Genomic DNA, 15,317 nt, shown 5'->3' with positions numbered 1-15,317 from the left:
GCATATGCCAGGAGCCTGTGTAAATGGCCCTATTAGCTTCGAGATTCACATCTGTACCAGAGACACTGGCGTATTTTCTGGCCCTCCTATCCCCCTTCAATCAGGCTAAGAGCTCCTGGAGAGAAGACATATCTGGTCCAGTAATGGTGACCAGTGACATTTATGAGTATGATACCGTCTAGGTCCTTGTTAAGGTGGATTGGAGAAGATCAAGCTACCCAGGCTCCGAGGCCCGCCCACATGCTGGGCTGACCCTCCGGCTGGCAGGACTTCCGGCAGCAGGGGGCGCCGTGCGGGGAGCCGCGGCGGGCATGCCGGGCCCTCTGGCGCGAGGCGGCTTCGCGTCTCCTCCTGTGACTTCCGGCGAGTCTCCTGTGGCTTCCGGCGAGCCTCCCGCGCACCCGTTGTGCTCTAGGTATGGACCGAAATCCTTCGCCGCCGCCGCTCCTGAGTGTGGAGGATGAAGAGAAGGGGGCCGAAGGGGACTGCATAGGGCGCACAGTCTACAGCAAGCACTGGCTCTTCGGAGTCCTCAGCGGGCTCATCCAGGTGTGGAAACTCGCGCTCTCGCAAGACCGCTCCGGTGCGTCTCTGCGCAGCCCCTTTTCTGCCTTGGGGGACGCCATCCCCGCGCCGACCCCTTCGCTCCCTGGCGCACGCCGCAGGGGCTCACGCCTTGGGTCCTGGCAGTCTCAGCAGGACCCTAAAGCTGCTTGTGGACGCTTGGGTGTCCATCAACACAGAGGGAAGTATAATGGCAGGGATGCTGGAATGTTTGTGGGCAATAAATTTTGCTTTTGTAAATTTTACGCAAGTGCATGACCACATAAATTCATTGCTCGAGTTTTTGCTCCTGGTCCGGAAGCCCAAGGTGTAGTGAGCTGTTTCATGGACTTTTGATGTAGCAGAGTACTTGGTGACTTGGAAGTCATACAACTCTGAGATCAAAACCTACTAGCTGTGTGACCTTGGGAAGTCACGTAACCGGTTTTTTTATTTATTTTATTTTATAAAATGGGATGAGAATACCTGTATCGTAGTAGTATTGTGTAGGTTAAGTGAGATTATAATGGCCATAGGGTGCTTAGCGTGGTGTTTGGCTTATGGGAAGCTCTCAGGAAATGTGGATTCTCATCACAAGTTTTCCCTAAAGGGTTTTGTTGGCTTCCAGTCTCTTCTCTCCTGACCATCTTTTACAAAGTTGCCAAGATAATCTTCCCAAAGAAAAGATTGATTCTTATTGCCTACAGAAGAAAACTGCAGATTTCTTAATTTGCGGTGCAAGGCTCTACAACCTCATCAGCCTCACCTGTCCCAGTTAGGCCTTTTAACTCTCAACCTTTGTGCTTTCTTGCCATGTGAATACACTTCTGTCCTTCCTCCCCAGACTTAGCTCAAATGTTGTCTCCTATGAAATGCTTATCCCCTAGTTTCTCCCAAGCATAGGTCATTTTTCCGTCATTTTTGCTCCCATAGCACTTTATTTCACTTGAGTTGAATCACTTAGCCTTTTCTGTTGTGATTGTCAGTTTACATGTTTACTCTGAACTGTTTGAAGGCAAGGGATATTTTATGTATCTTTGTTTTCCTGCCGTAATGCCATGCAGCATTAGGCATGTATGTCGCATGAATAGATCTACCCAAGCAACTAATTTTTTTAAACAAGATTTTTTCAAATAAGATACTTTGAGAATACTCCTTTTTTCACTTCTAAACTATTCTAGGATAATATTGGGGAGTACTACGGATAGAACTGTTCACTGCTTTTCTTCCTTTATGTTTCCAAAGCTTGTTAGCCCTGAAAACACCAAATCTGGCTCAGATGATGAGGGGCAGCAGATGGAGCTTGATGAAGAAATGGAGAATGAAGTTTGCAGACTATGGGATATGTCAATGGATGAGGTATGGGTTTCATTGCTAATGAAACTCTGAAAAGACTGTCGGGTGAGGAGGTGGTGAATAGATTAATGGATTCAGTCCTTCACTCTGAGGAAAAACCCCAATCTTTTAGTTCCTGTAATCAAACCCATATATGGTGCAGAGAATGAAATCAGCTACAAATGTTAAACTTTTGTCTTTTAAGGGCGGAGAATCTGAGCTAATTCTCATTAGTTTTGGTATAAATATATAGCTCTCATGAATGCTAGAAAGTTTATGATCCAGGAAAATTCTAATACTTATCCACCTAAAGAGAGTTCTGGCCTTATGTTTGAGAGCACATTGAGAGTTAGGAGACCACTGATGTGCTACTTTAATTAAAAGGAAGGGATGAGTAGGAATTACGTGTATATAATTGCAGTAATATTTTAGTGTTTGTAACATACTTTATAGCTTAAAAAGCATTTTCATATATATTATTCAACCTTGTGACATATAGGTAGTACCCTCATTTTACGGGTAAGAAATAGAGGAAAAAGAATAATTTAATTTATATAATCTCTCAGTTTATTACTTGGACTTTAGCAATCAGTTTCTGATTTAGATCTTTGTTTTAGTTTCTTTCACTTCCCTTCTCTTCTCTGCAGTGCTACCCAAGTTACCTTTTTTTCTAAAACATGGATTTAATTGTTTTCTTTTTCCTTAAAAATTGTCAGTTGCTGGTCATTGTCTTTATCCTTTTATTGTTTTTTTTAAGGCTTTATTGAGATCATTGATACAAAAAATTGCATATACTTTGATGTATAATTGACTTTAAAAATCTGCATATATTTAAAACTTAAGAAGTTTTTGGCATACATAATACCATCACCATAATCAAGATAGAATAGAGAACATACCCATCACCCCAGAAAGTTTCTCTGTGCCCCTTGTTGCACCTCCCTGCTTCTCCCCTCCCCAGACAACCATTGGGCTGCATTCTGACACTGTGGATTAGTTTGAATTGTCAAGAGTTTTATAAAATGGAATCATACTTTAATTGACTTCTTTCATTCAGCATAATTATTTAAAGATTCATCCATATTGTGTATACCAATAATTCATTCCTTCTTATTGCTGAGCATTGTATATATAAGCCAAAATTTATTTATCCATTCATTTGTTGATAGATACTTGAGTTGTTTGCAGTTTATTACAGATTATGCTGCTGTGAACTTGTGTGGACATATACTTTCACATAGGTAAACACCTAGAGTGATATGGCTGGATCATATGGTAGGTGTATGTTTAACTTTTTAAGAAACTAGTGATCTGTCTTCCAAGGCTTTTTTGTTTGTTTGTTTTTAGCCATTTTACATTACACGTGAAATGTATGACAGTTTCACTTCCTCCATATTGTTACCAACTTGGTATGGTCAATTTAAAAAATTTTATTCATTCTAATCGGTGTTTAATGACTTATTGTGTTAATTCAAATGTTAAAGGTGTTTTTATTTGCTTATTTGAAATTCTTATATCTTTTTTGGTGATTTGCCTGTTCAAACTTTTTGCCTATTTTGTTGTTTTTAAAATTTTTACAATATTTTTATTGACACATCTTCACATACATATAGTCCATACATGGTGTACAATCAGTGGCACACAATATCATCATATAGTTGTGTGTTCATCACCATGATCATTTTTAGAACATTTGCATCACTCCAGAAAAAGCTCATACATCCCATACCCCTTATCCCTCCCTCTCACTGACCACTAGTATTTCAGTCTACCCAATTTATATTACCCTTTATCCCCCCTATTATTTATTTACTTATCTATCTACTTGTTTATTTATTATCCATATTTTTTTTACTCATCTGTCCCATACCGTGGATAAAAGGAACATCAGAAACAAGATTTTCACAATCACACGGTCACATTGTGAAAGTTATATCTTTATACAGTCCTCTTCAGGAATCAAGGCTACTGGAACACAGTTCAACAGTTGCAGGTACTTCCCTCTAGCCACTCCAATACACCATAAACTAAAAAGGGATATCTATAGAAAGCATAAGAATAACCTCCAGGATAACCTCTCAGCTCTGTTTGAAATCTCTCAGCCACTGAAACTTTATTTTGTCTCATTTCTCTCTTCTCCCTTTTGGTCAAGAAGGATTTCTCAATCCCATGATGTGGGGTCCTGGCGAATCTTGGAAATTTTTTCCCCTGTTGCCAGGGCGATTTTACATCCCTGGGAATCATGTTCCATGTAGGGGGAGAGGTTTGTTCACTTTCTGTGTTGTTTTCTTATAGAAGTTTTATAGTTTTAGGTTTTACATATAGGCTTATAGACCATTTTGAGTTAATTTTTGTATATAGTATGAGGTATATGCTGAAGTAAATTTGATTATCCAGTTCCTATGGTTATCCAGTTGTTCCAGCTCATTTGTTGAAAAGACTATCCTTTCTCCACTGAATTGCCTTTGTATGGGTCTGTTCTGGACTCTTACTGTTTAATTGATCTGTTTTCTGTCTTTATGCCAATATCACACAGTTTGGTTATTGTAGCTTTATAATCAATCTTGAAGTTACTATTAGCCTTCCAGCTTCCTTCTTCAGAGTTGTTTTGCTTTTCCTAGGTCCTTTGCATTTTCTTATTAAGTTTAGAATCAACTTGTCAACATCTTTAAAAAAAAAAAAAAGCCTGTTAGGATTTTAATTGGTATTAAGTAGAATCTGTAGTTCAATTGGAGTAGAATTTACAGATGAACGAGACTGAGTCTGTCTACCAGTGAACATGGTGAGATCACTGATTTGAGGTCTGTCTTCTTTTTTTTTTTTATATTCTGCATGACAGGGTCACATTTAATTCTTTTGGGTTTTTGTTTCTTTTTTCTTTTCTTTCTTTCTTTGCTTGTTTGTTTGTTTGTTTTGGGAAGTGTATGGGCCAGGAATTGAACCCAGGTCTCCCGCATGAGAACCGTCTTCTTTTTTTTTTTTTTAATTTTTATTTTTTTGTATGCTGTATGGCAGGGTCACATTTCATTATTTTTCCATGTGAGTATCCCATAATTGCAGCACCATTTGTTGAATTTTTGTTTGCTTGGTTTTTGTTTAGTTTGTTTTTGCTTGTTTGGCCTTTTTTTGGGGAAATGCATGGACCCAGAATCGAACTTGGGTCTCCTGCATGGCAGGTGAGATTTCTACCACTGAACTACCCTTGGACCCCTTGTCTTCTTTTTTAATGTATGTATTTAGTGCTGCAAATTTCTCTCTAAATACTGTTTTAACAGTATCCCACAAGTAGTGATATGTTATGTTTTCATCCGGTCAGTTCAGAATACTTTGCAATTTCCTTTATGATTTTTTCTTTGATCCCTTGGTTATTTAGAAGTGTGTTATTTAGTTTTTACATATTTGAGGGTTTTTCAAATATTTTTCTCTTACAGATTTCAAATTTAATTCCATGTGGTAGGTTAGTATACTTTGTATGCCTTGAATCCTTTTAAATGTAATGAGACTTGTTTTATGGCCCCAAACCTTGTCAATCTTGTTAAATATCCCATGTGTACTTGAAAAGAATTTATATTCTGTTGTTACTGGAGGAAGTGTCCTGTAAGTGTCAGTTAGGTCAAGTTTGCGAATATTGTTCAAGTTTACTTTCTATCTTCTATCAACTATTGAGAAGCTGTAGTTTAAAATATATATGTTTTTAATGAAATTGAACTGATTTTCAAATGAAATCTTAATGTAAAATCCTAAAATATAAAATAGATAAAAGTAGAGAGTAGTCATTTGAAAGAGGTTATTGGAGGGGAAGGCCATGTTCTTTGGCCTCCACTTTGCCCCTTTAGGTAGCCCTTCAGGCACCTCTGTAGAGCAGAGCTCTCTGTTAATCACCATGGTCTCTGGAGTAAAGCACCTCCAATGAAACTGCATCTTAGCCTCATTTCCTGCTGTTCTGTGACCATGAATTCAGTGAGCAGGACCAGGAGAGTTCCAGATACTTCATGCGCTTTATACATCCATGCTTTATGTTGCTTTCTCTGACTGAAATGGCCTCCAGTTGGCAAAATCCTTCTCATCTTTTATGGCCCAGTTTAATATCGCTTCTTTTGTAGTGCTCCCTAGACACTCCATGCAGAATTAACTTTTTTATATCTGTGCTCCGATGGAACCTTGTTCACTCTGTTGTATAACATTTTTCTTGTTATTCAGTGGTGGTTCTGAGCCTCTGTGCTCCCTAATAGATTTGAATTCCTTCTCGTCAAAGCTTAATGTCACCTCTTCAGAGATACCATCTCTGGTATCAGATCTGAAGTAACCCCCCTTTTCCTGTTTTCTAAATACACCATCTTGTTTATATTCTTTGTAACACTTTTTAGTTTGTTTGTCTTATCCGCCCAGGATGCAAACTCCTTGAGACTGACATCTTATCTGATTTGCTCACTGATGTGTCCCCAGAGCCTAAAACAGTGCCCATTACTTAGACTTTTCCATATATATTTGATGAAGAATGAATGAATGAATGAATACCTGAGAGGTAGTGTGGTGTATGGTTAAGAGCATGGCCACAAGTCAGACCCATCTGGGTTCAAATCTTGACCGTGTCCCAACTGACTGTTGGGGAATTTGCTTAACCTTTTAAAATCTCAGTTTGTTTATTTGTTAAATGGGGCTAATAATAACTATTTCATTGGGGTTTTGTGAAAATTAAATAAGATAATATGCAAAGCTCTTAATTGTACCTTGCTTTAATATTTGCTCAATGGATGTTAACTGCCATTATTATTGTTATTAATGTTGTTAAGTCACCTTTATGTTACTTTGGAAACTATTCACTGTCATTCAATAAATATATCCCTGCAGAGTTGCCCATATGAGCATCACTCATGCCTGTAGTGGAGAGCACTTGCTGTAGTGACTTTAAATTTGAGATGTATCTTTGGAAACATTTTCTGTGATCAAGGCCTTTCTCTCTCTTTTTTTTAAATGCAATTTTATAGAGATACATTCACACACCAAATAATCCATCCAAAGTATACAATCAGTGACTCACAGTATCATCATATAGTTATACGTTCATCACCACAATCAATTTTAAAATATTTTCATTACTCCATAACTAAATAAATAAAAATTAAAAGACCATCCAAAACATCTTATATCCCATATCTACCCCCATTATTTATTTATTTTTTTAGTCTTTTTTTTATTACTCATCTACCCATATAGTGGATGAAGGGAGTACCAGTCATAAGGTTTTCCTTATGAAAAATATAAGGTTTTTCAGTCATAAGGTTTTTTTTATCACATTATCACATGATAAAACCTTACTGATATAATTATCATCAGTAATTCAGTTTACTGGATTACAGTTCACCAGTTTTAGGTATTTCCTTATAGCTTTTCTATTACACTAGAAACTAAAAAGGAATATTTATATAATGCATAAGAATAACCTTCAGAATGACCTCTTGACTCTGAAATCTCTCAGCCACTGAAAGTTTGTTTTGTTTCTTTTCTTTCCCTCTTTTTGATCAAGAACTCATTCTTGGTAGCACAATTCCAGGGCCAGGCTCATCCCTGGAAATCATGTCCCACGTAGCAGGTAGCATAGTGAGTTTATTTGCAGAGTTGGCTGAGAGAGAGAGGCCACATCTGACCAACAAAAGAGGTTCTCTGGGGGTGACTTTTAGACATAATTATAAGTAGGCTTAGCCTCTCCTTTGTGGAAAAAGTTTCATAAGGGCAGACTCCAAGATCATGGGCTTTACTTATTAAATTGGAAGTACCTACTGCTTATAAGAGTACCAGGAATTCCTGAGGTTGAGAAGTTTAATATTTCCTAATTTTTTCCCCAGTCCCTCAAGGAGCCTTTGCAAATGCTTTTTTATTTTCTGCTCAAAATACTCTGGGATGTATTGGGGCATTACATTAACCTGTCCAGACTAACAAGATCTCATTCACTATTGTAGGTTTCATATAATTATGTTGTTTAAATAAACTGACCATACAGGTTAAATTAAATAATGTGTTGTTAAGAAAATATAAATTTGTACCAAATAAACATCTCTTCCTCTGGTCTCACACAGAAGTTGACATTTTAAACTACAGCCAGTCTCATCCTTTACCCCGTATTCTGATTTACCTTAGTTCTAACCAAATCCGTTCATATCTCTAATTGAAGTGTGATCTTTTTCAGCTTCTTTAACAGTTGCTTCTGACCATGGTCTCTTAATAGGTACAGAATGTCTTTCCTAGTCAGTAGGCACCTAGACTACTTCATTTTCAACTCTTCTGGGAGATAACTGCCTTGTTCTTTGGGTGCCCCCAAAGATAACTGCATTGCTCTTTAGGGTCCTTCAAAGTGAATTTTCATGTAAGCCAGTATTTAAGTTAAACCATCCTAGGTATAATTCAAATTTGGAAAATGTGTGTTAAGGACCAGTTGGAAATTTGATTTTATTTGTATATTTTTGCAAATACCCACAACTAATTGTTTAGTGTCCCATATTATAGGTGAGATTTGGCCCATTTAGGTCATGGTGTCCACTTCTGTGTGGTTCATTCACCCATGTGGTATGCCTCTTTAGATACTGTGGACTGGGTAGACTGTATAGGAAGGAGGTGTGAAGCTGTCACAATTACATTTTAGTCAGATTTTCTGTCTGTTTAGAATTTTGGAAACACAAGTTTTAATTTTGGACATAACCATTAAATAGGAGTTTTCACCTGTTTCCCATGTTGTGTTTTAAATTTTTGGAGGACTGGATTTATAAGTTTTACTCTTTTTCCCTTATCTTCACCTTCTAGCATGATTTCTGACAATCAGCGAATGTGTTTGAATGAGTTAATGTGAAGTCCTGGTGGGTAGAAATATCATTAAGGTAAATATATTCAGGACAGGAAAAGGAGTATAGTTCTCTGGAGTGTCACAGTTAATTTAGATTTGTTTATGGAATAGTTCCATTGTGTCGGGATCAGATACCATGAAGACACTCTAACATTACTTTTGTCTATTGATACAATTCCTAACCTTATGGTTTGCTTTTTTTCATGGATCTGTAACACTGCAAAGAGATATGTATGGAATTCAAATTTTATTATGGTTGCCTAACTTATGGGGTTTTAAGAGGAATATTGGCACCCAAGTCAATAATCATTTTTATTTCCAGGATGTGGCTTTATTTCTCCAAGAATTTAATGCTCCTGACATATTTATGGGAGTATTGGCCAAATCCAAGTGTCCTCGTTTAAGAGTAAGTATGTACATTTCTACAGTTTTCCTCTTTGGAGGGAAGTGCTGGGTAGTCTTGCATTTCCCCTTCTTTAATTTGTTTTATTTTTCTTACTGGCAACAAACCAGTCTGCAAATGTGTATTGAACATTTACCAGGTACTTGGTATTGTGCTATTTGAAATTATTAGGTCATAGAGTTTTAGACCTGGGAAATCTAGACTTTTTTATAAACCACAAAGGTTTAGTAATTTATAGAAGTTATGCTGCTAATATGTGGCAGAAAAGGGAACAGTGCCTGGACCTCCCCATCTCTCAATTCATTGCTCTTTTGTACCCACAGAATCTTCCCTTCTTTAGAACTTTCATTCTAAACGTGGCTTCTTGCTCAAAACATAACACAGTCTGAAATTAACTCATCTTTTCTGCATAAAACCCATCCTCCAGATGATCTTTCTAGGTTAGCCAGGTCTGTGGACTTGTTTCTGGAGCTTACAGTTCCCAGTGCTATCCCTTTGTCTCCATCTGTAGGCCTTCAATCTCCTGCTAGTCACATCTTTTATCTCAGGTGGTTCTTTTCTTTCAGCCCTTTCCAACTAAGTAAACTCTCTGTGGTTGATAGTAAACTCCCAAGAACAATTATCTGTATCTCTCATTTCATCTCTATGTATTGTGTGGTGTACTGTACTTTAAGTTGCCATGTGCTTTGCATGTCATGGGTAATGAGTAAATATCCATTAAGAAATTATAATTATGAATAACTGTTACTGTTTGGTGTACTATTCCTGTGAGATAGGTATTATCTTCACTTTGCAGATAAAAATTGTCTCACACTAAGACATTGGTGCAGGGTAAGACAACTAGGAAGGAATGAAGCTGGGATTTCAGCCTAGGCCTGTGGAAGTCATAGCCATTGTACTGTTTTGCTTTTCTTTGAGATTATAAATAAGTGTGTAATTTTGTAGTGTATGTTTACAAATTGAATGGTGAATTAAATTTTTTGTTTTTGCATGGGCAGGCACTGGGAATCGAACCTTGGTCTCTGGCATGGCAGGTGAGAACTCTGCCTGCTGAGCCACCGTGGGCTGCCCAAAATTTTTACTTAGTAAAATGTTGTACCTGAATTGGGATCTGATGAACCACTTTTTCCTTGGATCCTTAAGTCAATGTAAAGATTTGACAGTTAAGTGATTTTTCTAACTAAAATAGATTACAACATGACTAATACTTAAAGAAATAAGCTTATGTCAGAAATGACACTTTTCAGGAATGTCCTATTATTGTATATGCCCACCAGCCACTGCTTGTTTACTGCAGTGATTCTCAGTTTTAGCTGCATGTTAGAATCACCTAGGACGGTGGCCTTCAAATTTCAGCATGCCCAAAATCATTGTTTACTGGGCCTACCCCCAGAGTTTCTGATCCAGTAGGTCTAGGATAGGGCCTAAAATTTCTAATAGGTTCTCAAGTGATGTTCTGGACTGGGGCCAAACGTGGAGAAGCTCTGCCCAAGGGAATTTGAAATAATCCTGAGCCAGGTGGTACCCCAGATCAATTAATATAGAATCTCTAAGTTTGAAACTCCAAGCATCTCTCTTTTAAAGTGCCTCAGGTGATTCCAGTGAGTAGCCAAGATTGAGAAACTTGATTTTTGATTGGAAGTTTAATTATTCCTGTTCAGTTGATGAGAGTTTGTTTCTTTTCTGCCCTCACTTTTAATCTTTTCCATTTGACCACCCATATGGTGGTCACCTCTCTAATCCTATGGTTTCTGTGCCCCCTCACCCTCATGGTCTCTTACCTTTTCATTTATTCTCCATCACTTTCATTGGCTTTTCTCTTTCTTCCCATAACTGAGTGTGGACTCCTTCTATGGTGTCGAACCTGATCTCTTGTTTTCTTTATATTCATTCCCTTAGGGAATTCCTCCACTCTTTACAAGTTTCATTTGCAACTCTGTGCCTATGGGATTAAAGCCCTAGCCTCCCTTTGGATTTCTGGTGCTATATCTCAAACATGCATCAGGAGTTCTCCACTTACATGCTGCATTTTTAAATCCAAAACTCCTTATGTCCTAACTTAGTGTTTATCAAATTTATCATTAAATTATCGGGGTACTTGCTAAAAAAACAGAATGTGGATTCAGTAGATCTGGGGTAGGACTTTTCAGTAAGCTCTCTGAGTGATTATTATGCTCCCATGCTTGAAATAATTGTGCCCTTTCCTAAGGTAATTTTCTATTCCAGTTTTCCTGTCAATGGAACCAACATTTCTGACTGAGGAAATAAGGCTACATGAAGTCCAGGAGTCATGTTCAACTGCTTTCTCTCTTTGCCTCCCACCTCAAATTATTTTGCTTCACTCTCTGAGTTTCCCTCAGCTTCATTTCTTTCCATGCTTACCATCATCACCCTCATCAAAGCCCTCATCTTTCATCTTGGCTCCTGAGATGCGGTATCAATATGGTGGTTAAATGCTCAAGCTGTGGAGCTCTGCTTTCTTTTAGTTGGAGATCTTGGGGAGGTTGCTTAACTTCTCTGTGCTTCAGATTCTGAAAAATGGATTAATAATAGTACCTCATAAATTATATGAAATGATACTTGGAAAGTGCTTAGAGTAGTGCCTGACCTAGTAAGTGTGAAATAAATGTTATTTGTTATTACTAAGGTAGATATTTAACTTCTCTTAAACTTCTTTTTACTATAATGCATTATGCATTTTGCTGACAGGACTATCTTTCTAAAATATCATTTCACCAAGTTGTCCCCCCCTTCTTAAGAGCCTTCATGGCTCCACATAACCTCCCTGATTAAGTCTGAACTTTTCAGCATGGTGCTCAAAGCCCTTAATAATCCTGATCCTTTTTATCTGTTGTATTTACTTATGTGTTTTTTCCAGTTTTTGTGCCTAACCAGGCTACTTTCTTTATTTCCACTGTATTAACCATCCTGCCCTTGCTTTGAATGTCTTCTTTATTCTTGTTTGCACATCTCAATCCTACCAGTCATTTAAGACTCATTTCATCTGTATGATTTCTTCTAACATATAACTCCTACCTTTATTGATCTTTCTTTTTCCTGTGTCTTTCATCCTTTTTCAAAATTCTGTACACTTGTCAAAATTAGAGGGTAGAACTTCTGTATATCTATATATCGCTGCACCACTTGGCTCAGTAAAAATTTTACTCAGGTTGTTATTTTTGTGTATATTTGTTTCACTTCAGAACCATTGTGACCTGTGAAATTTTTTTTGGCAGGAAATTTGTGTGGGAATTTTGGGCAATATGGCCTGTTTCCAGGAGATATGTGTGTCTATCAGCAGTGATAAAAATCTTGGGTAAGTCTTAATACTTTTTTTATTTTTTTAGCAGATTCTTATTTCATATTATTAAGGAAATTCTTATGCACAGGAGAAAGAATATTATGAAATGCACTTCCCTTCTCTTGATGAGTATTTTCCAGTAACTTTATTGTATATTAATGGTAGCTGGAGGCTTCCAGGCTATTTATGGACATGATCCAGGGTTTAGATCTGTTTTTTATTTTTTGTTAATCAGTAGAAAGGGGACCTGAATTGTCAGCAGGGGATAAGCCAGATAAAATAAGCACTAGTGGGACAAAATTTGGAGGTAGGGGTAGCTGACCAGAGTCCAAAACATTTTAGGTTCAGGTAATCCACAAGCCCAGAAAGCTAACTCTGCAAAAACCAGATTAGTTGGGCAGAGACACCCTGAGAGCTGCAAATAGATCAAGGGGTAGGAATTGCCAGCATACTAGAAGATAAAGAATAACCTCCGTGATTAGGACTCTCATGCTTTTTCTCTTGCAGAAAAATTTTTGGCAGAAGGTTTCGTTAATTCTGGAAACACTAGTGTTTACTTTAGGAGGTTGGAGAGTACCCTGAAACTATATGCTAAGTTTTGTGGTCGTGCCCATTTTCTAGGCACAGGGTCTGTGAAATAAATTAATTCTGAAATTAATCAGAGTTCCAAAGAAATTTCTGCCCCAAACAGGTTAAAGAAACTGTTTTAGGCAGAGTCCTTGTTAGAGTATGGCCCTAAAGGTTTATCGGAGTGTTCAAGTAATTGTGTTTCTAAACAAGAAGAAATGATTACCTTTTCTAAGTATGAAAGGACTTCAAGATCCTAGCTCAATGTATTCCTCAGTAATTTACAATCATTCATGGAATAAGTAACTCAGGATTATGTATGGTTTCTGGTGTTCCCTATCAAAAATCTGTTAATGAGGTAGACTGATAAGTTTTGTAAATTGGGACGTGTATTTGTTTCATTTAATTAGATGCTTATCTTAAAATTAACTAATGGACTGTTTACTTTGCTGATGGGATATAAATTTGTTTAACCATTTTAGAACAGTTGGGTATTATCTCATCAAGTTGGAAGATACTCATATCCTATGACCCAGCAATGCTACTTATAGGTATACAGAAAGAGAAACCCTGTATGTCAGCATACTCATACAAAAATTATGGGAGCATTGCCTGAAATAGCTCCAAATTGGAATCAACCCAAATGTCCATCAGTGGTAGGTTAGAAGAATAAATTATGTTCACACGATGGCATGCTCTACAGCACTGAATCAAAGAACAGCTACAGGAACATTATGGGTCTCTTTCACAGATATACATAATGTTGAACAAAAGAATAAAGACTCAAAAGAATACGTATAGTATAATTTGTATACAGTTCAAAATTAAGTAACCAAAATATTAAAATAATAAAACTGTGGCACAAAGCACAGAACTCATTGCTGGAGATTCAAAATAGTAGTCATTTATGGTAGGAAAGAGGGCATTGTTGATTTGGAAGGGACACATGAGAGCTACCATGTGCAACACTGTTCTGTTTCTTGGAAACATGAGTATTTACTTTATAATTATTCTTTAACTATATGTAAATTTGTATCTCATAAAGGCTTTTTTTTTTTAATTTTAATAATTTGGTTTTTTTTTATTAATTAAAAAAATTAACTAACAGAACAATAGAAATCAATCCATTCTACATATGCAATCAGTAATTCTTAATATCATCACATAGGTGTATGGTCATCATTTCTCAGTACATATGCATCGATTTAGAGAAAGAAATAGCACTACAACAGAAAAAGAAATAAAGTGATAACACAGAGAGAAAACACAAATAAAAATAAAAAGTACAAAAATATATAAGAGAAAAAAAAAACAAACAAACAAAAAAAAAAACTATAGATCAGATGCAGCTTCATTCAGCGTTCCAAGATAATTACATTACAATTAGGCAGTATTGTGCTGACCATTTTTTTTTTTTAGACGTCATACCATTCTACATATGCAATCAGTAATTCTTAACATCATCACATAGTTGCATGATCATCGTTTCTTAGTACATTTGCATCGGTTTAGAAGAACTAGCATTATAACAGAAAAAGATATAGAATGTTAATATAGAGAAAAAAAATAAAAGTAATAATAATAAGAACAAAACAAACAAAACAAAACAAAACAAAAACCTATAGCTCGGATGCAGCTTCGTTCAGTATTTTAACATGATTACTTTACAATTAGGTATTGTTGTACTGTCCATTTTTGAGTTTTTGTATCTAGCCCTATTGCACCGTCTGTATTCCATCAGCTCCGATTACCCATTATCTTACCCTGTTTCTAACTCCTGCTGAACTCTGTTACCAATGACATATTCCAAGTTTATTCTCAAGTGTCGATTCACATCATTGGGACCATACAGTATTTGTCTTTTAGCTTTTGGCTAGACTCACTCAGCATAATGTTTTCTAGGTCCATCCATGTTATTACATGCTTCATAAGTTTATCCTGTCTTAACACTGCATAATATTCCATCGTACGTATATACCACAGTTTGTTTAGCCACTCGTCTGTTGATGGACATTTTGGCTGTTTCCATCTCTTTGCAATTGTAAATAACGCTGCTATAAACATTGGTGTGCAAATGTCTGTTTGAGTTTTTGCCCTTAATTCCTTTGAGTAGATTCCCAGCAATGGTATTGCTGGATCGTATGGCAATTCTATATTCAGCTTTTTGAGGAACCGCCAAACTGCTTTCCACAGTGGTTGCACCATTTGACATTCCCACCAACAGTGGATAAGTGTGCCTCTTTCTCCGCATCCTCTCCAGCACTTGTCATTTTCTGTTTTGTTGATAATGGCCATTCTGGTGGGTGTGAGATGATATCTCATTGTGGTTT

General features: G+C 37.0%; 1 protein-coding gene across 1 annotated transcript in view; it reads left to right on the top strand.

Moving 5' to 3' along the window:
- The first annotated feature begins 346 nt into the window (after window positions 1-346).
- Window positions 347-15,317, top strand: part of SAAL1 (serum amyloid A like 1) — a 35,486-nt gene continuing 20,515 nt past the window's right edge. Inside the window, exons 1-4 of the mRNA XM_077114164.1 lie at window positions 347-549; window positions 1,789-1,902; window positions 9,039-9,122; window positions 12,356-12,435. Coding sequence (XP_076970279.1) covers window positions 418-549; window positions 1,789-1,902; window positions 9,039-9,122; window positions 12,356-12,435 — 410 coding nt within the window. The 5' untranslated portion in view covers window positions 347-417. The remainder of the gene's footprint in view (window positions 550-1,788; window positions 1,903-9,038; window positions 9,123-12,355; window positions 12,436-15,317) is intronic.

The sequence above is a fragment of the Tamandua tetradactyla genome, chromosome 8 (assembly GCF_023851605.1).
Source record: "Tamandua tetradactyla isolate mTamTet1 chromosome 8, mTamTet1.pri, whole genome shotgun sequence".
Lineage (NCBI taxonomy): Eukaryota > Metazoa > Chordata > Mammalia > Pilosa > Myrmecophagidae > Tamandua > Tamandua tetradactyla.
This window is presented reverse-complemented; position numbering and strand designations above follow the sequence as displayed.